Source organism: Desmodus rotundus, chromosome 10 (genome assembly GCF_022682495.2).
Source record: "Desmodus rotundus isolate HL8 chromosome 10, HLdesRot8A.1, whole genome shotgun sequence".
Classification (NCBI taxonomy): Eukaryota; Metazoa; Chordata; class Mammalia; order Chiroptera; family Phyllostomidae; genus Desmodus; species Desmodus rotundus.
The window spans coordinates 27,892,158-27,915,840 of NC_071396.1; the positions used below are offsets into that span (position 1 = coordinate 27,892,158).

General features: G+C 56.1%; 1 protein-coding gene across 4 annotated transcripts in view; it reads right to left on the reverse strand.

Annotated features, from left to right (window-relative positions):
- Window positions 1–1,885: 1,885 nt before the first annotated feature.
- Window positions 1,886–23,683, reverse strand: part of LRRK1 (leucine rich repeat kinase 1) — a 101,636-nt gene continuing 79,838 nt past the window's right edge. For 2 of the 4 annotated variants that reach the window (XM_053912669.2, XM_053912668.2), the window contains exons 22-34: window positions 21,132–21,295; window positions 20,117–20,256; window positions 17,846–18,095; window positions 16,105–16,271; window positions 13,647–13,844; window positions 12,241–12,518; window positions 11,127–11,321; window positions 10,235–10,386; window positions 9,644–9,761; window positions 8,434–8,550; window positions 5,521–6,371; window positions 5,009–5,110; window positions 1,887–3,330 (exon numbers count right to left, since the gene is read on the reverse strand). In XM_053912669.2, coding sequence (XP_053768644.1) covers window positions 3,153–3,330; window positions 5,009–5,110; window positions 5,521–6,371; window positions 8,434–8,550; window positions 9,644–9,761; window positions 10,235–10,386; window positions 11,127–11,321; window positions 12,241–12,518; window positions 13,647–13,844; window positions 16,105–16,271; window positions 17,846–18,095; window positions 20,117–20,256; window positions 21,132–21,295 — 2,910 coding nt within the window. In that variant the 3' untranslated portion in view covers window positions 1,887–3,152. Of the gene's footprint in view, window positions 3,331–5,008; window positions 5,111–5,520; window positions 6,372–8,433; window positions 8,551–9,643; window positions 9,762–10,234; window positions 10,387–11,126; window positions 11,322–12,240; window positions 12,519–13,646; window positions 13,845–16,104; window positions 16,272–17,845; window positions 18,096–20,116; window positions 20,257–21,131; window positions 21,296–23,683 lie in introns of all 4 variants that reach the window. The other 2 variants (XM_053912671.2, XM_071219451.1) reach the window with 2 other exon arrangements.

A 23,683-nucleotide genomic window follows, 5' to 3' on the forward strand; every position in this document is an offset into this window, starting at 1 on the left:
CGGGCATCGGACGACCGCCCTGTGCACCAAGGTTTAGGTCATGTCCTGTTTGGGGTCATTATGAGAGATGAGGCAATGGCATCCTTGTTCCGCGTCTTTGGGCATGTTGACAGATATTGCAGGGCCAAAGGGTGTGTGCATTTGAAATTTTGATGGACGGGGCCTGGACATAAATTTCCTTCCCTCTGGTGCATCTTCCACTCAGCAAAGTGATTTTTAAAAGATAATCAGATCATGCCCCAACCAGTGTGGCTCAGTGGGTTGGGCATCATCCCGCAAAGTGAAAGGTCGTTGGTTCGATTCCCGGTCAGGGCACGTGCTTGGGCTACAGGTTCGGTCCCCAGTCGAGGCCAGTATGAGAGGCAATTGATAGATGTTTCTCACAATGCTGTTTCTCTCCCTTTCTCCCTCCCTCGCCCTCTCTCTAAAAATAAATAAATAAAATATTTTTTAAAAAGATAATCAGATCGTTTAATACCCGTTATTACGCCATGTTTACTAGCCCCCGAAATACACCTTCTTCAGAATGCTCGAGCTGCATCAGACCTTGATTGGTCCCCCCAACCCAGCAGCTCACTCCTACCACAGGGCCTTTGCACGTGCGGGCCCTTCAGATCTCCCCATGCCTCCTTCTCTTCACCTGTCCTCAGATGGTACCTGCTCCTGCAGGCCTCGCCCAGCCTCAGTTCAACGGAGTGGCCCCTCGGTCATGAGCTCCCAATTTCCCGACTTTTTGGTCTCCTTGCTCCGTGATCTCACTGGTGTGTTCATCGTCAGGGGTCCCCAATCCCCGGGCCACAGACTGGTACCAGTCCAGGCGTGTTAGGAACCGGGCTGCACAGCAGGAGGTGCACTTGAATATAATGTGCTCCAATCATCCTGCAATCATCCCCAATTTCCCTACCTCGTCCATGAAAAATTGTCTTCCATGAAATCAGTCCCTGGTGCCCAAAAGGTTGGGGACTGCTGTTCACCGTCCTCTCCCTAAAAGCAGAGCTTCTTGTCTGTTAGATTATCAGTGTCCCGGGACAGTGTCTGACACTTAGTAGGTGTTCAAGAAATAATGCCTGGCTAACCTCTGCCGACGTGAGGGTGGTCAATGGCGACGTATTGTGGTTTTCAGGACAATTTTCCTTCCTGTCGGGTGACGCTGAGCGTTGATTCTGATGGGCCTGCCTCTGTGAGTTGGTTTCTTGCTCGTGGGTTTTTTCCCTGTGGGTGTTCCTTCCTATTGACAGGTGCAAACTCTTGTCGCAAATACGCCTTCCCCAGTTGACCGGCCATGTTTGACGTGGAGATCATTTTTCCATTTGTGTTTCTAATGGTTGCTAGAGGCAAACTCATTAACCATTTCTTCCTGTACGGTTCCTAACTTTTGTGATGAAGTTCTTCCCTAAGCTGGCTTTGCAAGGCCATTCCTCACACAGCTTGGTCCTGGGTGGGGGACGGTGGGGGAGGATTGGAGTTAGGGACGGAGCAGGAGGGAGCCAGGCTGGAAAGGTGGCTGGGACCGGACCGTGGGGGTCCTGTCTGCAGGGCAGTCTGCTGCAGGGGATGTGGAGAGCAGATTTGGGGCCGGGAAAGCACAGGACCCGATGTGCACTTGGGGGGTTAACTGGGCAGCTGTGGGGTGCTGGAACAAGGTCAGCGGTGGCCACCAAGGCCCCGCTGAGAGACCGGGGTGGGAGAATGGTGGGGAAGTGGGCAGAAGGCACAGATTCCCAGCCGCTCTGGGACCCAGCGCCCAGGTCAGTGGAAGGAAGTGGGGAGACGGACAGATTGGCTGTCTCTTGCCCACAGAAACTGCTACGGGACAGTGGGTCTGCGGGGGCCACCCCTTCGGCCCCGGGCAGGGCTGGGGCCCGGGTGGGGCCAGCCTGTGTGGCTGTTCCAAGCACTACAGACAGAGCATGACTTCATTCTTAAGAGTCTGTTTATTTGCAGATAAAAGGAGTCACATTGGTCTGCACAGCCCAGCAAATCTTAAGTTTGATTTGTGTGATTTAAATTTGGAAGAAGGTCAGCAGCACGGCATGGAGGGTGCTTCCTACATTCAAGCTCCCGTTCTGGGTTCGGCAGCCTCAGGTGGCTACTCTGGGGGACCGCGTGGATGCGTGTGCACACGCGTGTGCGCAGGACTTCTAAACATTCTTGCTGTGGTGCCCGTACGCTCCCCGTCAACGATTTCACTCTCTCTACCCCACTGCACACGCGAGCAGTGAACGCTCAGCAGACACATAATTTTGCTATAAGCCCCATAGGATGTAATTTCCCAACCAGGGGCCTAATGGCTGCGATATTCCGTAATTTGTTAAAGTGATAAACAAGATTATTATGTGCAAACAGAACAGGGCTTGTGCTCCGGCTGCATCCAAGTTTATTTTACAAAGCTATAAACACAAGGCCCTTTCTCCAGTCCCGCTGATTGAGTGTCTCCTTCCTTTTGTCCGAAGGAGGAGAATGTAAAGGCTGCGTCGGCCCTGGGCGAGCTCTTGGCTTTCCGGCTGTGTCACTTAAAGGGACTCTTTCATTCCCCAGATTGGGCAACGCTCCTCCCCGAGGATCCTTCTGGGGGTTTCTCACACAGAGACTTTCCCCAGCCGGAGACATATGATCTCAGCTTCCCCAAGCAGGGCCCCGAGCCCCGGGGACTCAGGAGCTTGTGAAATGTGCTGAGAACTGGGGGGCCACCAGGGGAAGGGGCAGGGGTCAGGGCCCTCCTCCCTCCCTGCCTCGAACTGCTTCCCGACTGAGAGCGGCTAGTGTAATTCCATCCCAGACTGGGGAGGAAAATGGGCAGGCTCTGCGTGCTGGGAAGGCCCAGCCTTAAGTCCCAGCCCAGCACACTGACCCCCTCCCCTGCTCCTAGAAGTGGACAGAGGAGGCAGGGGGAGTTCCTATCATCCAGCCCCACCACTCCCCTCAAGGCTGTAAAACCAGCAATGGGGGGGGGGAGGGGTGGGAGTATTCAGGTAACTCTGCCCTGGAGAACCAGAGAGGCCCAAAACCATCTCAGCACTTGTTAGCAGCGAGTGGTCCATGGGAGAACCCAGTCCGTCTTCTGGGTCCTCCAAGGGCGGCAGGCTGCAGGTTGAGGGGGCAGCCCGCTGGCCTGGGCCAGCCAGGTCCAAGCGATGGTCATTCCACAGGAATTACCTTCTCTTCCGCATGCAGGCCTCCAGCCGGCCCAGCTCCTCGAAGGACTGGTAGAAGACCTCAAACTCCCTGGTGCCCCAGCCCCTCCAGACAGCCAGGCACCACTCCATGTCTTCGTTCTCAAAGCCACACACCACCGTGTCCTTTGCCACCACAGCCGCATCCACGAGTACCCTGCAGAGAGGGGGCGCTGTCTGAGGTAACCCAAGGGGGTTCCCATGTGGTCGGGGCTGGGACCCTTGCCCTGCACATGGTCCTCGAGAGGACAAGGCATGCCAAGGGGGGCATCTGTGTGTCCCGCCCGGCCCCACCCATGTGCTCTGATGCCCTGCCCCTCCCTGGTGGTCCAGCTTTGGGTAGAAGCTTCCTAACATCTAAAGAGGGGCCGTGGGCATCAGTTCCACTTTACAGGGGACTGTCCCCGGACGGCACCAATACTGTCAGAGAAGGTATCTGCTATGACATGTCCAGAAAATACCATTTACTCTAATTTCTGCTTGTCCATGGCCCATGACGAATTTTGACTTTAAGTCAACACACTTGCCTCGTGCATGATTCTTCCCCCATTCTAAGTTTCCACGTGTCTAGGAAACACAGGGTACTATATGAGGCAGAACACCTTCAGCACGTGGCTCCGGGCTGTTTCCGCACGATCTGGGCATGCGCAGTTTCCTCCCCGGGCCCTCGCTAGGCTGTGCAGCCCGCCCCCTGCCGTGATGCACAGCGTGCCCTGGCGACCTGCTCCGCACTGAGGCCAGCCTGTGAACCGGGAACTCCCTGAGCCCCCTGGCTGGCTCCTGCAGGGTCCTGCACGTTGCAGGCCCTCTCTGGCTATCTGCTGAGGGAATCACTGTCTCAGATGCATCTCAAAATTGCTGGTGGGCTCAGGCTACGGGCCCTCCTTTGGGCTGGCCCGTCTGAGCTGCTTTCTCCCTACAGCGAGTGAGCATGCCCGGCTTTTGGTAAACCTGCTTTTGGGGGATAAATAGGGACAATGGAGGGACACTGACAGCAGCTCTCTGAGGTCAGCAGCCCTGGCCTCTACACACCCAGCTGGTCCCCCAGAAGCCCCACCTATGACCTGGGAAGGACCTCAGTCCAACACCACAGCCCACGCTCTGCAGAGCTCAGCAGCAAGCGCAGATCTGGTTTCGAGAGTCCCTGGCCCTGGTGACTCACACGAGAACTGGATGTGGGGGGCAAGGGATGGGGGGGGGCTGCCACGCATGTTTCCTGGGTCATCGCCTACTCTAAGGGAAACAGGCCAGATGGGATTTGTCCATGAGGGAGACTGACTGCATGGGGTTCGGGGGACAAATTAGGGGGGGCGGACACTGTGGGGCACTGCTGGTGCCAGCCTTCCATCTCCGCTGCCAGGCAGACCCAGCCCGGACAGTCTCTCCTGCCCAGCAAGGTAGGACCCCTGAGCCAATGGGTACAGAGCCCTACCCAGCACTGTCTGGGCAGGTGGGTCAGCTTGGTAAGGGCTCTCTTGCTCGGTGCAAAGGACAGTGAGTCACCTGGATCCCCATTTCCATGGCCCCTGGTCCTTGGGTACTGGAGACATACCCCAGGTAGGGAGGGCACTTGGTCGCCAGGGGACTGGGTTCCTCAGAAACAGGTGGCCATAACCGTGACTGGTGCCTGGTTTAGCCGATATCTGCTGACCTCCCAGGAGCTGTCTGGAGCACCCCACCTTGCTCCTCGCCTGCCTTATAGCCACGTTGGTGGATGTGGTGTTTATTTGTGGACAGGAGGGCGGGGGCCACTGTGCAGGCACGCAAAACAGAGGGGGGGGGCCTGGATTACCCACGCCACAGCACGGGTATCAAGCGCTGCCCCTCAATCTTACCCCCATGGATTCAGCTCTCGGGCCTTCAACACAGCGATGACCCGGCCCCGCTGGGTGCCTGCGTCCTTCTCCAGGCCAATGACGATAACATCTCCCCCGCGCCTGCGAAACCAGAACCGAGGAGGGGAAGCGCTTTGTCCGGACCTGTGCTCTCCAGGGGAAACGGAGCTGGCATGCAGCGGGGCAGGGCAACAAACGTGCAGTTTCTGCTAATGGACCGAGGTGCAGCGAGGGCACCGCGGCCCAGCGCACAAGCCCTTGCCCAGGAGGAAACCCGATCGCACTTGACCGTGGCCCTCCTTCGTGGCGCCCGAAGCTCCCCGGGGGGGCGGGAGATGAGCTTCAGCACAGCCTTTCTCAGATTTGCTCAAGAGATCCCTCCAGATTTCATAATGGAGGGAGCAGCTCCCGTGGATGGATTGCGACAGTACCTCAAAGCTTCCTTCACTCCGCCCCCAAAGTAGAGAGCAGGGGACACCTGTGAGGTTGCGCCCCACAGCTGGGAGACCTACCTGGGGACCCAGATGACGTCCTTCACAGGAAGGACCTTCACGGCTTGCAGGTGCTGGCTGAAAGCCTCCCCGCCCACAGGGGTCAGCTCGAGCTCGGACCTGTCGGAGCCGGCTGTGGGCTCCAGCAGCCTGTCTGCATCCTCGCAGTGGGTGGAGAAGGGCGCACTGGAAGAGCTGGCCGGGGAGCAGGGCAGGCTCAAGGGGGACAGGGGGGCCCGGTGTGGTGGGGACGAGGAGTAGGAGGACATGGAGCAGTAGTCGGTCAGCGAGTCCTGGTGGGTCAGGATCTGCGTGCCCAGTTCCTTGCTGTACATGATGCTCACGTCTGCCATGGAGTCCCCCTCGGGCTCCTTCGGGCTGGCCGTGCGGCTGTCTGGAGGCTCCAGGCCCGACGTGTGCACAGGAAACATGTCCCTCAGGGGGTTGGGGTCCCCGCAGAAGTACCGGGCGCACAGCTGGTAGGTGGCCGAATGGTACATCACCAAGGAGTTGGTCTTGTCGTCCAGGCACCAGACCACCTCCTCGCCCCTGCACTCAGAGCTGCACACAACCGAGGTGACCACCGAGGGGGCCGTGTAGGGCTCCAGCCGCCGGCTGATGTCCAGGGTCGTGCAGTCGATGACCAGCAGGCCCGGCCCATTGCTGTACCAGACCTCGGACCCGCTGTTGACCACCTCCATGGCCCTCACGGGGTAGGGGTTCTGCCGCACGTCCTCGTCTGGGATGCTGAACTTGGCCCTGTTGGCCGTGTGCGAACACAGGTAGGAGCAGCTGTTGTCTGGGGCACCCCGCACCACGGGGAACACCGCCACCAGCCCATCGGCCAGGCCCGCCAGCACCAGGTAGGAATTCTGCCGGGGGAAGATAGGGACGCGTGACACCCTCTCTCCTCAAGTGGGGGCCAGACTAACCTCCACGCAGACCTCAGGCTGCCCTCCCTGGCTCCGGCAGGGAGTCCACCCGGTTTCTGCTCCAGGACACCCCATGCGCCTGCTGAACTAATTCTTAAAGAAACCGCTTCCAACTCAACCCTCTCGTGGGAGCACTCTCCGGGGACTGGGTCCACCCTCTCCCAGCTTGGAAAATGCCTCGGAGAACAGGCATTTCCAAGGCACATCGCTTGGAAATGCCTGTTCTCCAGTGGACACTGATTGGCCTTGGGGTCCCCCAGCTCCCACGATGAAGCATGCACACTTCTATGGCCACTAGAGGTCACCGCAAAGAGGCCAAGGTTGCAGTGACCCGACCCAGCTGAATGCTGGGCCTCCCTGGAGCATCTGCAGGAAGCTGGGGAGAAGGCACAGCATCTTAGCCCAGCCGCCCTGGTGGGACTGGGGTTGGGGAGGGAAGAGGTCAGGACAGCAAAGCCGGAGCCAGGACAGATCAGGGATCCAGGCCGTGTGCCAGTGAGGGGGAGCAGCAGAAAGCCCCCTTGTTGGGGGGGGCTGGAGGAACTGGGGAGTTGGGGCTGTCCAAGGTAAAGAGCGAACCAGCCTCCAGTGCAAGAGCAAGGTCAACAAGCCTTAAGAACGTTGATCAAAATCCATCTTCAGGATTTTAGGAAAGAAAATGGCCAAGGCAAACAGCCGCTATATCCTATCAGAGGCCCCAGCTGGGTGTGAACGTGCGTGTGCAAGAATGCAGGGGTCTGCTGTCAGCGGGCTCTGGGGGCAGGTCCCCCGGCAGGGCGGCCCCGCACAGAGCCGGCTTTATTCCCTCTGGTGGTGCGGGCGGTGGTGCCCGGACTCGGGGGCTTCGGCCAGCCGTGGCCTCAAATAACACTTTGTGCCGTGTTCTCCTGTGCGCTGGTGCAGACCGGGCCCCGAGCCGCCCAGCCTCGCCCGTCTGTGGGGCCACGGTCATAAATGACTCTGAGGTCGACTTCAGACTTTCTGTTTTTTTTTTAAGAAATGCAACTGTGGTAGGGTGGAGAGAAGAGCACGTATATTCCCGGACCCTCATGATTGCAAAAGGCCCATGTTTAATAAGGGCCACAGCCTGGAGCTTTGGGTATGTGATGTCCAGAGACCCTTTTTATGATATCTTTTCATCCCCATTTTATAGATGGGAAAAGGGAAGTCGGATGACGGCAGGCAGCTCGTTCTCAGAAAGCAACACCCATAACGACACCTTGCTCAGGTGCTGTGACCAGGGAGCCTCGGGCAGGGGTCTCGGGGCAGAAAAAGGGAGGGAGCATTGCCCGGATTCCGGAAGCCAGAGAAGCCTTAGAATGTCACTGAGAGGCGGGCATGAGGGTGGGGGCAGCTTCTCTGAGCTGGGGCCCTGGCCTTGATCTTGAGAACTGAAGAGGAGGTAGCCTGGGAAAGGTAGGTGCAGCCAGAATTCCTGCTAGGAGTGTGGTGCGGGGTGGGTTGGGGTGTGAGGGGGAGTTTGGGGAGCCTCACTGGCCATGCAGAGCTGCCTGGCGCCTGGGCTGGGGAGAGCAGCACCTTGGGGTCCCACACGGGACAAAGAGGGACCCTGGTCTGGGACTGACAGGGACACGCCAGGGGAGGGTGAGGTGAGCTGGCTGCCCCACAGGGGTGGGGCCAGGGCCGGCCAGGGCCATGGGGAGGTGCTGCTGGCCCAGATTCCATGGGACTGCCCCTTTATACCATTTGTGCCAGGAAAGCATTTCACCGAAATCCGGGACCGTGGTATTTGTGTGGGGAGTGCAAGCTTTCCACTGAGCCCTTACTCTTACCGGCTGTGTAGGTTCTCCCAAACCAGACGGGCACTAATGATGGCCCAGGTCCCCTGGGTCTCTACAGCCGACGGTGACTTGGGTTTAGTGGTCCAAGAGGGCGTGGCTTGCCCTCCACCCCCACCCCGGCCCCACGAGAACTTGGAAGGGAGAGGGGAAGGGAGAGCTGGTCACATGCACACTCACCTTCCCCTGGCCCAGTACCTCACCTTTTTTAACACAGGTACCGCCAAGAAGCAGGTGACGACGGCCGGGGTGTCCAAAGCCCGCTGTGGCATGTTTAAGGGACACATGCCCTTGAGGCTGTAGATGTAGATTTTCTGGTCCTGCGGAGGCAGGGGGCCCAGCGTAAGACCTGGGTTGAAACGTGCTGACGTTCCCCATGGGGCCCACTCCGTCTTGGGCTCCCTTGGGGCCTTGCAAGTCACATGCCTGGAAGCTTTGTGGTTGACCGTCCCCAAATTTCTGTTCTTTGTAGACACTGAAAACTACAGAGCTGTCTCAAGAAGAAAAATAAAATGGCCCATAATCTGCTGCCTAGAGAAAACCACCTTTGGGGGTCGGGGCACGGGCTTTCAGTTTCTGGGGGTGCTTGTGTGTGTGTGTCCCCGTTCCTGCCCTGGTCACACTTCCTGTTCCCGTGGCCACACACCCTGCAGGCAGAGGCCCCCCGTCCACTAGTCCCAGAGGGGACAATGTGTGAGCTCTCTTCGCCGTCTGCCCTCGAGGGCATCACTGGTGGGTTCTTCTGCTCTCCGATGTGGAGCCTGTTTCTGAGTCTGCACCACGAATCACCCTGGGGTGAGCGTTCTGACGGACACGTTTGTCTGTCTCTGTGTGCGTCTCAGCTATTTGGTTAGAACAAGTTGTTAAGGCTGACATTACTGAGGCTTATGCGGTGTGAAGAAATTTTGGATGCGTGTCTGAACCACGCGCCCCACCTGCCTTCTGGGAGGGTTGCACCAGTCTATAAGCCCACCCACCCGTGCACCCTCCCACCCACCCTAGGAGCCTCGGAACGTCTGTTCTGGGGCATTCCTCTCTAGGCTTCTCGGAAGACAGCAACTTGGGCTTTCTGCTGCCTTTTTTTCCCCTTAATTGCTTTTTAGAGAAAGAAAGAAACAGAGGAAAGGGAGAGAGAAATATCGATGTGAGAGAGAAACATTGATTGGTTGCCTCCCACACAAGCCTGGACCGGGTTTATACGCACCCTAACTGGGGTCGAACCTACAAATCCAGGTATATCTCTGAGTGGGAATCGAACCCGCAACCCTTAGGTTACAAGACAACGGTTCAAGCAGCTGAGCCCCACCGGCCCAGGGCTCTGCTGACTGCTTTGACATGAAGGCACAAGGCCTCTGAGCTGCCGGTGTGGCCCCCCACGGTGAGAGCTCTGCACAGGGTGCGGGGGGTGGTTACCTCGGTGGCCGTCCACAGAGAGCTCTGGACCTTGATTTGACAGCTCAGCTTCATGCCTGCACAGCCCATCCGCTGCACTTCCAGAAGGCCCTTCTCCGTGTTCACCACTGTGTAGTTCCTACAGTGGACAGCAAGCATGCGGTCAGCTCACAGGGGGCCGGGGGCTGGGGGTGCTTGAATATTCAGGCAGACAAAGGCCACTCCTGCTGGGAAGAAAGAAAGACTCCCTCTCCCGCCTCTCACCACTCAGCAGCTCCACTCCAGTACTTGTCCTCTCTTCCGCATCTCCGGAATCACATACGCCCTCTACCATCAAGCTGAAGGCAGCTCCCGTCTTAAAACCAAGCCCTCCCTTGACCTCTGCCCTCCATGCCCCTAGCAGATACCACGCCTTCCTTGCTTCTCTTAATCACCCACCCATCCATGCCTGTGTAACTGGGGGGACTCTGTTTTCCCTCGAGAAGACTCCATCGGGCTTTTAGTCCACTGCGCCCTCAACGTCCCTCACCGTGGTCACCCCTGATAGCCCCCCAACTCCAAGGTCACTCCCACTCTGATGCAAACAGGGTGTGGCCCGCCTCGGGATGTTACCTGGACTCCTCCTTCCCATCCCAGAACACCACCGTGTACTCCTGGCCCTGGGACGAGAAGAAGGCCGTTTGCTTCCCGCAGGGCAGCTGGTACATGAAGGTCGCGAAGGTCGGGTCCTTCATTTGGCTCACCACGGACAGGGCCAGTGGTCGCTGAGGGAGAGAGGCCGCCGGGGCTGTGAGCGGGGGGCACTTGCAACCAGAAGGATGCCCATTCTGCCCACTTAACCAACGGTCTTCAACCAGGGAGGACAGAGTGGCACCTGCTCACGCAAGACCCACTTGAAACAAGAGCCAAAACAGACGCCAGAAACAGACCCTTCCAGGCGTCTGGGTGTTGTGGTCCATGGCAACTCAAACTCAGGCGATGAGGCTAGTTTACGCTGGAATACCCCAGCCCCCGCGCCTAGGGACGTACAGCCTTGTAAAGCAACTTTCTCAGACCTCTTTACTCCCAATGAAACCAGCGCCTTCAAAAGGGATGAGTGAGTTTCAACCTGTAAAGCACTGGCCTTTTCCAACAACAGCCAGCTTTAACCCCATCACATGGCTCCTGTTTCCCACTACTCTGCCAAGATGCAGCCAGGCTCTCTGCCCCTGCACGGGGACTGTGTTGCCACAAAGGGGCTGGTGTGCTTTGTTTGCATGATGATGTAATACAAAGTCGGGGAGGAAAAGGAAGTTCACTTGTCCCAGGAAGTGATATGCATGCAACAAAAATGATCTGGATGTATTAGGAGTTGTGAATATTTCTTTCTAGGACAGGTGAGTAGAAAAGAGTTGCCCTATTTGTTCGAGACCCTTCAGGTGGGCCATACACGTGGGCTCTGGGACCCACAGCCTCCCCCAAGGGGCTGGAGGGGCCAGGCCCCAGGCTCTGTGCCCCCAGGTACCTTCTCGGGCTTCGTGTCCCAGCATTCCATCATGAGCGCCTGCAGTCGATGGAACTGCACTTCCTCCGGCTGCCCCAGCACCGGGCGGATGCCCTTGGACAGCTTCTTGGCAATCTGAAGCTGGTGGTGGCCCAGCGCAGGCCGCTGTCCCGACAGCAGCTCGTAGAGCACCATTCCGTAGGAGAACATGTCTACCTGGGCAGAGAGGCAAGCCAAGTCAGGTCCCCTGCCCAGGCCCAGTGGCTCTCGCAAGCCGGCCCTGAGAGGGAGGGAGCAGGGAGACACCGTTAGGCAAGGGACACACGGGCCCTGTCTAGAGGGAGGCATGCCTCCGTCCATCCACCAGTCTATCCGCCTCTCTCCACATGTGCAAACATCCATCAGACCATCTGACTACCCATCTTTCTGTCCCCTTATCTATCCATCCATCTTCCCGTCTGTCTACCTGTCCTTCCTTCCTTCCTTCCTTCCTTCTATCCCCCTAATCCCCCACTTCTCTGCACATTTATTTATCCATTCTCCTGCCTACCTGTCCATCCATCCATCCATCCAACCATCATCCATCTGCCCATCTATCCATCCACCCATCCATCATCCATCCACCTACCCATCCATCCATCTGCCCATCTGTCCATCCATCCACCCATCCATCCAACCATTGTTCATCTGCCCATCTGTCCATCCATCCATCCACCCATCCATCATCCATCCATCCATCCACCCATCCATCATCCATCCATCCACCCATCCATCATCCATCCATCCATCCACCCATCTATCTATCACTATGAATCTTCCTGTTATAATCTTGGCTTTGAGATACATCGTCTGGGTCACTTGCTACTAACAAGCTCTTATTTTTCTCACTGTGACTCGCCTTTTCTATCTTGGTGAACAGCCACAGGTGCTGAGTTAACCCTCACATGCTTGGGTCCTTCTTGAAGCAATTATTCAAGGATCTATTCGCTTGGGGGCCGGGGGTGGAGGAGGGACACCCAGAGCTCAGAAGCTACTGGTGCTGTGAGAACTATCTGGCTGGCCTTCCACAAGGCCCAGGCTCCTGAGCCGTGCGGCTGGGCCACGCCAGGGAGTGGCAGTGGGCTGGGGTGGGTACCTTCTCATCATACACGATGCGAGGCCTGATCTCCGGGGCCTGGTAGCCGGGGGTGCCCTCCACGCCCAAGGCGCCCTCATGAAAGGACTGCCTGGAAATCCCATAGTCCGACAGCTTGATGTTGATGTGCTCCTTGGCGTCCAGGGACCAGACCAGAATGTTGTCCGACTTCAGGTCACAGAAGATGATGTTCTTCTTGTGCAGGTAGGCCAGGCCGGAGGCGATCTGGTAGGCTATTTTATGGGTGAGCATGTGTCCCAGGGGCATGAAGGAAGAACCTTTGCAAAGAAAAACAGGCCAAACTGTCAGGGCAACAACCGGGCTCTTTCCTTACCTTCTGTCTCCCCCAAATACTCCATATTCAACTGACACGTTCTCATCATTCCCATGCCAGGTGCCACGGGAGACAGACATTGAGCTGCTTCAGCAAAATGTTACTCAGGACAAAAGGATGCCTGCCGTTACAGCTTCATTCACGGTGCCTAAGGCCAGGAGCTGGTGTTTTTACTAAAACAGCAGGTATTCAAAATCCCAGGCCAAGGTCGCTACACAGTCAAGAGGCAAGTTGCAGCTTTAAGAGCTTTGTGAAAAAAACATCTTCCATGGAGGCAGAAATAATTGATTTTAACTGCATTTCTTTTTCCTGAGTCAAAAGAGGGCCCCCTCTCTCTGCCTGTCAGGTCTCTGGAATTTAGTTTTCCGTTTCTCCAGCTAAGTTATTTTGTTTTACTTTTTATTGATTTTTAGACAGAGAGAGGAAGGGAGAAAGGAGAAGGGGAAACTTTAGTTTGTTGTTCCACTTTTGAATGCATTCATTGGTTGATTCTTCTAGGTACCCTGACTGGGGATTGAACCTGTAACCTTGGTGTATCGGGACAGTAATCCACTGGGCTGCCCAGGCAGGACTCAAGGTAAGTTATTTAAACATTTTGTTAAAAGAATAAGTTAGGATAAAACTGACCCCAGGGTCTCAGAGTTTTAACAGCAGTGGATATGTGTGGCCCATAAGGGAGAGATTTACGTGGCTGCGGAGCTGATGTCTGGCCTCCCCGGCCGCCTCTCTGATGCTCAACTGTGCTCCCACTGGGGCTGTGGTCATTCTCCTTTTCAGGCGTGTAAGTTAAGCCACTTCTGGGATTATGGCCGAGAACCAGGCCTCGAACCTGCTTCTCTCTGAGCTCCTGCAGCCTCGCGGACACCACTGAATAGGTTTACACGTGATGTGGTGGGGGCTTTTCACCACCCACAGGCAGGTGTCCTCGTGAGCCGAGGGCAGCTGTGCCCTGCCCCAGACAGCCCGGCCAGGCTGCAGGGAGTCCCCAGGCCCACGCTGCCAGCCACGCGCTCTTAAGCCTCCCAGGAGCATCCGGCTGCCCCCTGCGGAAGGTTCTCGCAGCGGCGGGTACCTTTGGCATTTTCGGACAGCACGGTGTTGAGGCTGCCCAGCGGGGCGAGCTCCAGGGCGAAGCAGAGGGGGTGGATGCTGATGCCGATCAGAGACACGATGCAGGGGTGCTGCAGGGCGTGCAGCATGCTGGCCTCCTGCCGGAACTCCGAGAAGTTCTTCATGGCGTCCGTGGCCCGCAGGTGCCGCAGCATGGTGTCTGTAGGGGACAGCACGGCCATCAGCCTGGCCCGGGGTGGGGGTGGGGAGGGGCAGGGCAAGCGACCAGGAGCAGCCTGCTTTGCTGGGCCCTGCATTGGCTGCCCAGGGAGCCCACCTGGGTGAGGATTCCGGCCACTCTGCCCTCGAGGGGCTGGCGGGGCCAGGGTTTACATTTCAAGGCACTCAATACATCGGGGGTGGGGGGGGGGGCGATATTGTCACTCAGAATTTGGCCCCAAATGTGGCATTCCTGAGGCTTTCTAGACTGAGACAAGCCCCTCCTCCTCAGCCAATAAACTCATCCCGGTCACACGTGGCGGTTCCTGCTCCGTCAGTGGAGGGCTGGGCACAACCTCACCCTCTTCCCCTAGATGATGCTCTCACCCCACACCGGTGCTGGCTGCCTAAGGGGCACAGCTGTGTCTTATTCCAGCTCTGCACCCTGAGCCCCACCCGGAGCCTGGCTGAGGCGACACATCCTTACCAGGCTCCCGACTGCTCACCCGCAAGGACGCGGAGGGTTTGGTCCCCACTGCCCACTTTATTCCCCACCCAGTGGCCAGGGCCACCCAAGACAGAAAGGGTGTAATTTTGAAACTGTGCTACAACCTGCCCCCAATGCCCCTGGAATGCACTGCCCCCGAACAGGAGGCCCCTGCCTGCCACGGCAGGACGCCACCCACTGGGCTGTGGCCAGCCCTGAGGTCTCGGAGCACGAGACTCCAGGCCCTGCTTGTCCTCTTGTGTCCCCATCTGTCCCTCCCCTACGATCAGATTTTTTAAAGACTTCTTTATTTTTTTAAAAGTTTTTTTAGAGAGCGGAAAGGAAGGAGAAAGAGAGGAAGAGAAATATCAACGAGGGAGAGAAGCATCAATGTGTGGTTGCCTCTCAAGCGCCCCCTACTTGGGACCTGGCCCACAACCCAGGCATGTGCCCTGACTGGGAATTGAACTGGCGACCCTTTGGTTTGCAGGCTGGTGCTCAATCCGCTCAGCCACACCACCCAGGGTCTTCAGGTCAGATTTTAAAATCGGGAATCATTGGACATGGAGGTTCAAACAGCAAGGAAAAAAACCTTGGTGATTCAGATTGATTGATGGTGCCAGACATACGCGTGTGCCGGCCAGGTTTGTTTTTTTAACTGTGAAAGTTTTGTTTTTCACGATTGGCCTTGAAACCATTAAGAATTCATTTCTGACTGTGGTGTGAAGTCTGACCCATGTCTCCGCCCTAATTTACTGACAAGTCAGTCATTCCCTCTGCTCATGATGTCACCTCCATTCCCCGCCAGCTTCCCTCACACGTCATGCTGTCTGCTCCCTAGGCAGCCTGTTGGCGCCCGGGCGAAAACCGCGCCGCGCCTGTACACTTGTAAGTCGTGACTTTTGCTGGGCAGGCCTCTGTCTTTTGTTGCCCACTGTGGAACTTCCTTGTCATTTCATATGCATCTTACAATCAGTTCCTTTCACACTCACACTCACACACACACACACACACACACACACACACACCCTCCCGTTTTACGAAACCCTTCCCGAGTCTGGTGTTTGTTAAGAGTCTCTTAGATTTTTCCTTGTGGAAAGTCGCATTCTCTTCACTTGGTTACAGTTTGGTCTCTTCCTCTCTGATCCGCTTTCTTTCTATGGGTCCACAATTCTAATTTTTCTGCTGAGGGTGTAAACTACGGTGAGGATCTCGACGATGACCACGCTGAGCCGGGTGCTGTGACAAAGGTGGTGTGCAGCTGGCTGGAGTGAGGACGCACACGGGGTGTTACATACGAGGTGATGGGCGGAGACCATCCGTGAATTGTACACAGTGGGTAGGCCTTCGTGGGGGGGGGACCCCCACACGGGCTTCCCAGTCCATCTATCTGGAGAGCCTACCTTCCTTTAGTGGAGACAGCCAAGAGGGTCTCCCAGGTGGAGGGGTCCGCCTGGGGTCTGATTGTGTGCCCCCCACATGCCAGGCCTGGGCGGGGACACGGAGCAGATGAAAATTGTAAGGATGGGTCAAGTTCTTGGGCTCTCACGGCTAAGCAGGGGAGTAACCTCCAAAAGCAAATTCCAGGCCTCACTCAGCCTGATCCTTGGGCCTGTCCCATGTCCTGCCAGGGCTGTCCCCGGGGTCCACACTGGCCTTGCTCACCCTCCTCCTCGTGCCCACATGCTTGTGACCTCAGGCCCCCCTCACGTGGCGTGAAGTTTGGACCAAGGGAGCCCACGTCTGAAAAGAAATGACGCAGAGCTGTGTTCACCTGCTGGGGCGTTAGCGAAGTTCTTGAACTTCTTGATCTGGAATCGCTTCACAGCCACGGGCTGGCCTTGGTACCGGGCCTGGTAGATGATGGTGCCACTGCCGCCTTGGCCCAGGATGCTGCTCTCGTCCTCACTGTGCTCCAGCTTGCTGTTCTCCAGGAAGAGCCTGCCGGAAACAGGGCACAGGTCAGAACATATGCCCGCCTGCTGGAAATCTCAGGGGGAGGGAGCGTGATGCTTCAGGGCCGTGGTTGGGCCATAGCCGAAGTTTCCAGGGAGCCTGGGCTGGATTGTGGGTGCTGTCAGATTGCTGGGCTGTTCAGCTTCTGGACAGGTGACCTGGTTTATGAACCTGGCCACAGCCTGTGTTTAGAACCAAACCTGCGGGGACAAGCTATCTGGCCTTCCAGGCTCCACCCTGGAGACGTCGCTGCCCAGGCCCCGTGCGGGCACAAGACCTAACGAGGTTGGGCAAGTAAATGAAAATTCTAAACCTTTGGGACTGCCCAATCGGGACCCCTCCCACCCCCACCCTCCAATCTGACTCACGCACATACAAAACTCTGCGTGTGGTCTGCAAGCAATGCTAATTCTTGTGTTAACAATCCAGGAGTAAAGGAAAATCATTTTACAGAAGATTTAAAATGATCACTGGCGTTTCCTCCAATGAGGTAACTGCGGAGGTTGAAAAGAACTGTGGGGGAAATTATGCAGTGTAGGAAGCCACTCCTTAGTTAATTAATTCATAGTTTTAATTCTCCCCTGAGGATATGTTTATTGATTTCAGAGAGAGAGGGAGGGAGAGAGACACTGACGTGTGAGAGAAACATCGATCAGTTTGCCTGCTGCACATGCCCTGACTAGGAATCGAACCTGTGACCTTTTGGTGTGTGGGGCGATGCTCCAGCTCACCGAGCCACCCAGCCAGGGCCTACTTTCTTAATTTAGTAGGTTCATTTAGAAGCAGGTCTTGGAACCCCAATTCTACAATATCACAGAGGACTTCACGTCTATTTTCTTGGGACGGGGGAGCGATTTGGAAACACGGGAATTCAGTATTCTTTCCCCCTCTCCCCAAAAGTTTAATTCTCTGTAAGGAAACTAGATATACCAATCCTTTGAATAAGAAAATAACAGGACCTCACAACTCCAAACAAGTTGTAAGTAACCAATGTCACTGCCAATATCAAACTGTCTTCAGGGAGACCAGAGCATAGCTTCCAGTTTCCATGACGACAGAAGAGTCCATTTCGTACTGAGCACTTGGGTTGCGTGATGGTTTCTTGCTTAGTGGGAGCACAGATTGTTTTCTGATTTCTCCAGCCTCCCCCTCAGTTACGGTTTTAGATTAGACTCAACAGATTTTGGGGATCCCAGTGCTGAGGGCAGTGGTTAGGAGTTGGCATTTGCCAAGAAAGGAAATGAGGCTGCAGGTCTGGGGGCGCCCCTTTTCTTGAAGACCGAGGAGCATTTGACTTCTATTCTTTGAGCAGGTGGCAAAGTAGGAATCAGAGAGCGGGGACCGGGTCAGTGGAAAGGGCTCCCACATGGGGTCCCGGGAGGACTTCTCTCTCCAAGTGCTCTGCCCAGCTGGGCCAGTGCGGCCTTTTGTGGAAAACTGACAGCCTGGTTCCCATCAGGCAGCCTAGGATGGGACCCTAAACGTCCCTGAAGACAGGGTGGGAGCAGCAGCTGCCAGCATCGAGGGTGGCCCCCGTGCGGCTCGGAGCTGCGGCGTACCTGGCCGGGAAGTCGGTCATGAACAGCTCGGGAACCAGCTCCTGGAGCGGCACAGGGACGTCGGGATGCCTGGGGCAGGTGATGAAGTCCCTCTCGATGGCGGTCAGCACGCAGTCCTCCATGTCGAAGTACTGCACGTCCTCCGCTCTGTCGCTGGGGCCAGCGTGCTGGGCCCAGGAGGACTCGCAGACCGGGCAGGGCACGTACTGCTCCATGAGTGGGGTCCCATCGCTCTCAGTGGCCGTCAGCGCTGAACGGGGACAGAGCGGGAAACAGCTCACCCAAGGCAGCAGCAGGGGGGTCCCTGAGCAGCACCCAGCCTGGGTGGGCCCCTCTCAGCAGGAGGTCCGTCTGCTCTCGCCTGGTCCCCAGGGAGCGGCTGAAACTGGACTCCTGACTTGGGTTCCATTTTGGAGAGCTCCGCCCTCCATCCTGAAAGACGCCCCCAGGAAGGGGTCACGGGTGACCCTGAGCCCAGGAGGAGGGAGGGGCCTAGGGCCTGGAGGTCCTTCTCACACTGCCGGCCCCCGCAGGACACGGCAAGCTGAGTCCGGGCCTGCCAGCCTCCAGTGACCGAACCACAACCAGGGAGGGGTCATTGTTCAAATTTGAAACACAAGCCTTGCAGTTCCCACAATTCTCTGTAGAACAGCAAGAAACGCAGGCGGAGAAACGAGTGCATATTATACGAGACAAAAGCTGGTCATTTTACACGGGCTCCCCGGGACAGGAGACACACAGCTTTTCTGCAGGCCTCTGAAACGAGGCGCAAAAAACACCCCTGGCAGCACCCTCGGGGATGAGTGAGGGCCTGCTTTGTGCAGGGTGGGAGACGGACTTCCAGAACTTTCTGGGCATACCTGCCATATGTAAAACATCGAGCCAGTTGGTTAGTGGTGTGTCCCCAGAAAGACCTGTCTCAGGCCCTCAGCCCGGTCCCTCCTGTCTAATGGGACTGCCCCCCACCCCGTCAAACCCCAGGAGCACCTGCTACGGGGACCACTGCTTGGTCCGGGAAGGTTCCCACCCCTAAATGCCACAACTCACACACCAAACTGCCCTCTTTGAGGCCCCCTTCTGGGCCTTCCGGGCCCTGGGGGCTGTGGCGTGCACTGTAGCACTTCCCAGCCACTCTCCTTCAGCATTCCCTCAGATGCTCTCCTGGGACGCAGGGATGGTGTGCTGGGAAGAAGCCTGCTCAGGGAGGCTGGATTCCAAAGACGCCCTGTGCTGGCTCACTGGGCCTCCAGCCCGCAGAGGGGGAGGGCTCACAGGCAAGAGGCTGCCTGGTTTTGCCCCCCCAGGGCCTCCCCTCTGCAGATCGCCCTGTGGGTTTGTCTCCACTCCAGTAGCAAAACAAACAGAGGGCCTTAACAGCTTCACTTCAAAGAGTGTTTTCTTTGGGTGCACTGTCAAAGGGTCTGAGAAGGGCCGTGTGGGTGGCTGAGCCCCTGTGGCATTCAGGGGTGAGGCCAGGCAGGGAAGGAGAATGGGGGCCTTGGCAGTGTGGCTCCCTTCCCTCTCCACCCCTGCACAAGGGGTGAGCTCCATCTGTGGGCTCCCCCAGATTCCAGCAGCACTCTCCGCCCTGGGCGAACAGACCGTGGGAGGCTCACCTTGTCTTCTTGGACCACGTGTCCAAGGTCATTGTCCTCCCCACACCCTCTGGGCAGCCAGGCGGCCAAACACAAGCCCCGTGGGGGTCTGGACCCACGTCTTCCCCACAGCGCCCCCACCCATGCCCACGGTTGGACTCCCCCAGGGGTCAGACTCCACCCTGGGGCCCTTAGGGACCCTCTGATTTCCTTGGGCTGAATACCAATGGGATTTCTTGGTCCCCAAACAAGGAGCGTCCAGATTTATAAAGAAATATAGTTGACCCTTAAACAATGCAGGGGTTAGGGGCTCTGATCCTGGGCCCTTGAAAATCTGAATACAAATTTTGATTCCCCCAAAACCTAACTACAGTCGTCCCTCAGTGTCCACGGGGGACTGGTTCCAGGACCCCTGCAGATGCCCGAAGGCAAGGATGCTCAGGTCCCAGATAAAATGGAGAAGGTCGGTGCAACCCGTCGGCCCTCTGCACCCATGGTTCCCTTTCCTGTTTCAAGCCACCACTGGTCGAGTCTGCAAAACCCATGGCCATGGAGGCCAACTTCATGTTTATTTTAGAAATCCGCATATAAGTGGACCTCACAGCCCAAACCCATGTCGTTCAAAGGTCAAGTGCATTCACGGGAGCCCAGGCTGGGTTCAAAAACACCCTCTTACCGGGAAACCACTGGTCGATCAAGGAGTTGACGTGGTCCGTGATAAAGGCCATGGCCGAGAAGTCCCTCACTTCGGACTGGCAAATGATTTTTATCCCCCCGCTTTTCTTCTTCTTCCAGTTCACGTCTGAGGATTCCACACTGTCAGCCAGAGGCAGAAAAGGAGTCTGCTGGGGCACCTGGATGGCCCTGCCTGCGTGTGTGCAGGTGCCCCAGACCACCTCCTCGCCTCCAGGGTGAGGAACCAGCCTCCAGGGACCCCCAGGGTCCCTGTGCCCGGCCTGGACTGTCAGAGAGGCCCTGCCTGTCCCCAAACCACCCCAGAATAGGGAAGTGGACGTTAGCGAGGGCTTTGCCCTAAGGGATGCACAGGCTGGGATCTGGCTCTCAGGTGTGACCTGGGGGAAGGTTCTTTCTTGTCTGACCCACCAGCGGAGTGGCAAGCAAGACGCTGAAGTGGAAACATCTACAGGAAAGCCCCAGGCACCCAGAGTGGCCCAAATCAGGCCCTCACGTAAAGAGACTTTCCCCCTTTCCTTTCATCTCTCGCAGAGCTGGAGAATATTTTGAAAAATTCATTGTAAATACGAAACAATCTTGTGTGTTTATGGAACCAGATTAAGATTATTTATTAAACTTGATGTTTCCCTCTGTCAAAAATAAAAAGTAATAATAAAGAAAATAGGAAGAGGGAGCCAAGGGAGACTAGTGACATCAGCTAGGACAAGGCACAGGACGGGAATAGCGTGCCACCTAGGTGACCACAGGGGTGCCAGAGCTCGGCGGCCACCCACCTCCCTAAAGTCCTGGGCTGCTCACCACGCCCTCCCTTGCCTTTTTTACCCTGCAGGGGAAGAGAGGAGGGGGTAGGAGATGGGGACCCTCTGGGACATTTGGGGGGAGTGTCTCCTGTTTCTAGCAAGCTGCCGTGATGAGCTGCTCTCGGGAGCAGAACTAGACACCAAGTGGACAGCCCCCGGCAGAGGCACCACAGGGACCCCGTCAGGTGTCCCTACCTGAGGTAGCCCCCGTCAAACGTGACCAGGAGACCTTCCTGCCAGTAGATGGTCTGATTCCTTTTCACTCGGAACGTGCTACAGCGGTTCCTCTGGTTCCCCGCGAAACTGTAAATGGTGACTTTCCGGTGTCTGGTCTTTGTGTTCTTCTTGGTTTCAAAAAGCTGAAAAGACAGAGAAAAGACCCTGCTTAAGGATTCTGGGCTCCTCCCCAGCCCCGGGCAGAGCTCTGAGGGTGCCGGCTGGGCCCCATGGTGATAAATGACCACAGTGTCCCCCCCACCCCCATCCCCCCACTGCCCACCCCGCTGCGTCCAAGTTAAAGGCTGCGTGATCAGCAGGGTCTCCACGGTACCCTGGGAACACTTCCCCCAAAAGACTGAAAATAGGCTTTTCTTTGTCAAGTCCATCCCTCCTTAATTTTACAAGCAAAAATTTATGGTAAGAAATGAGGAAAACATAGAAAAAGGTAAGCAAGAAAATAAAACACCAACACCACCCGACAAAGTGATTATGAAGGTTTTTTGGTGTGTTTTTACATTCCATTGGCAAATATCAAAATTCTTTGAACACTTACAAGCTGGACAAATATGTACTAGAAATATAGGTTCACAATGTCTGATCTCTCAGTGAACTAGAAAAATATCTCAGTGGAACACAAGTTATCAAGGAAAGGGGGGGAAGGACTTTGGCATATTTTATTCCAGCATTCTTTTTCCGTCTACACGTATGTTTCTAAAACAGCTGAGGTCATCTTTTCTAAATTAGTATCTCTCATTGTCTGAATTTCTAATCTTGTATTTCTAACTTTGTACGCTTTTGAAAGCTACACTTTACCAGTGCCTTTAAAAACGTAGGTGAAATCCATTTTCCTGAAGCTCACTATGGAGTACAGTAATTCCCTAAGCATTCCTCTTCTTCAGATACTCAGATTGAGTCTAACTTTTTGCTCCTTCAAACAAGTCAGACGAACATAAAGAAGCACAAATTTTCTCTGATTTCAAAGAATTCCCTTAGTTCAGACTTTCAGCAGCAGGCTTGCCGGGGCGGGGTCTCGAACGATTTCTAGTGAGGGGTCACGTTCAAAGGCGAGGAAACTGTGTACACCCGCCCTGCCCACGGTGTGTGGACGCTTCATGGTTCTGGGGCCCGCTAAGATCACTTCACTCTGTTAGTTATTTCCTCCGGGAAAACTTGCATTTACATGCCTCTGATCATTCAGGGGACTAAACTCCTTTCTTCTCCTCATCTGAATTTCAATGGGTCTTCTTTCCTCATTTTGAGAGAGGGGTGATCCTGGGAAGGGTGCCCACCCCCGTCCCCCTCACAAGCCCAGCTGGGCCCCTCACTCCCCTGACGGAACCCACTCGGGAGCTCAGGCCTCACAGGACGCTGGAGCTCTGTGACCTCCCACGGAGAACAGGGCAGCAGGAAGAGTTCACAGGGAGGGCAGAGTGACCGAGGGACCGAACAGGGGGGCTGTTGGGGAGCCAGCTGCTGTGCCCACCCTCTTTCCATCAGCCCACCCTTCCTGCTAACACGGGCAGTAATGGTTACAACGTTCAGGCTCTGGCTTTATTTTTTCACATTTCAGTAAAATGCGAAGATCCCAAAATACTTGTATTTAGCCAAGAAGTTAATTCCATAAGGGCCTTTTCATGAGACCTGCGGCAACAGTAAACTCATACTGAATCTAGTAACTGTGCAGGTTTGGCCCAGGGGTTCTCGCTCTGTGGAGCGGGTCAGAATCTTCTGGAAGGCTTATGAAAAACTGAGTGCTGGGCTCCATCTCCATCCCGGAGTGTCTGATGCGTGGGGGCTGGGCGGCCCAAGAATGCTGCGTTTCTAACAAGTTCCTAGGTGAGGCGGATTCTGCTTGTCCAGGGACTGCACTTGGAGAACCGATGCTCTGGACAAATCCTGCTTCCGTGTTATTGTTCTGCATGAAATTAACATTGATGGACAGCCAGGAGTCCTTTCAGGAACCCCAGGTGAACCCACAGAAAATGTCTCCTTGGGTTAGGTTGTCATTGCTTCAAGACCAAGTTCAAGTTCAAGGTCAGTGGGTCTCCAGCTTGACTGGACAGTGGAATCAACTGGAAGCTTTATAAGAATAGTAATGTCTGGCTGCCACGCCCAAAGGTTCTGATATAGACGGTCTGGGGTCTGGTCTGTGCCTGTTAGAAGCTCCCCAGATGAGTGTAGGGCAGTGGTCCCCAACTTTTTGGCACCAGGGACTGGTTTTGTGGAAGACAAGTTTTCTACCGACTGGGGTGGGCGTGGTGGAGACAGGAGGCAGAGCTTAGGCGGTAATGCCAGGGAAGCTTTACTCTGTGGCCCGGTTCCCTAACAGGCCACGGACGGGTACTGGTCCGCACCCTCGGGGTTGTGGACCCCTGGTCTGGGGCACAGGCTCAGTGGCAAACTCAGGGTTGGAAACCTGTGGTCCTCCCAGTGTGGTCCCCAAGCCCAGCATCACCTGGGACAATGGTCAGAAATGCAAATTCTTGGATCCCAGTCCACATCCACTGAATCAGAACCTTGGAGTGGGG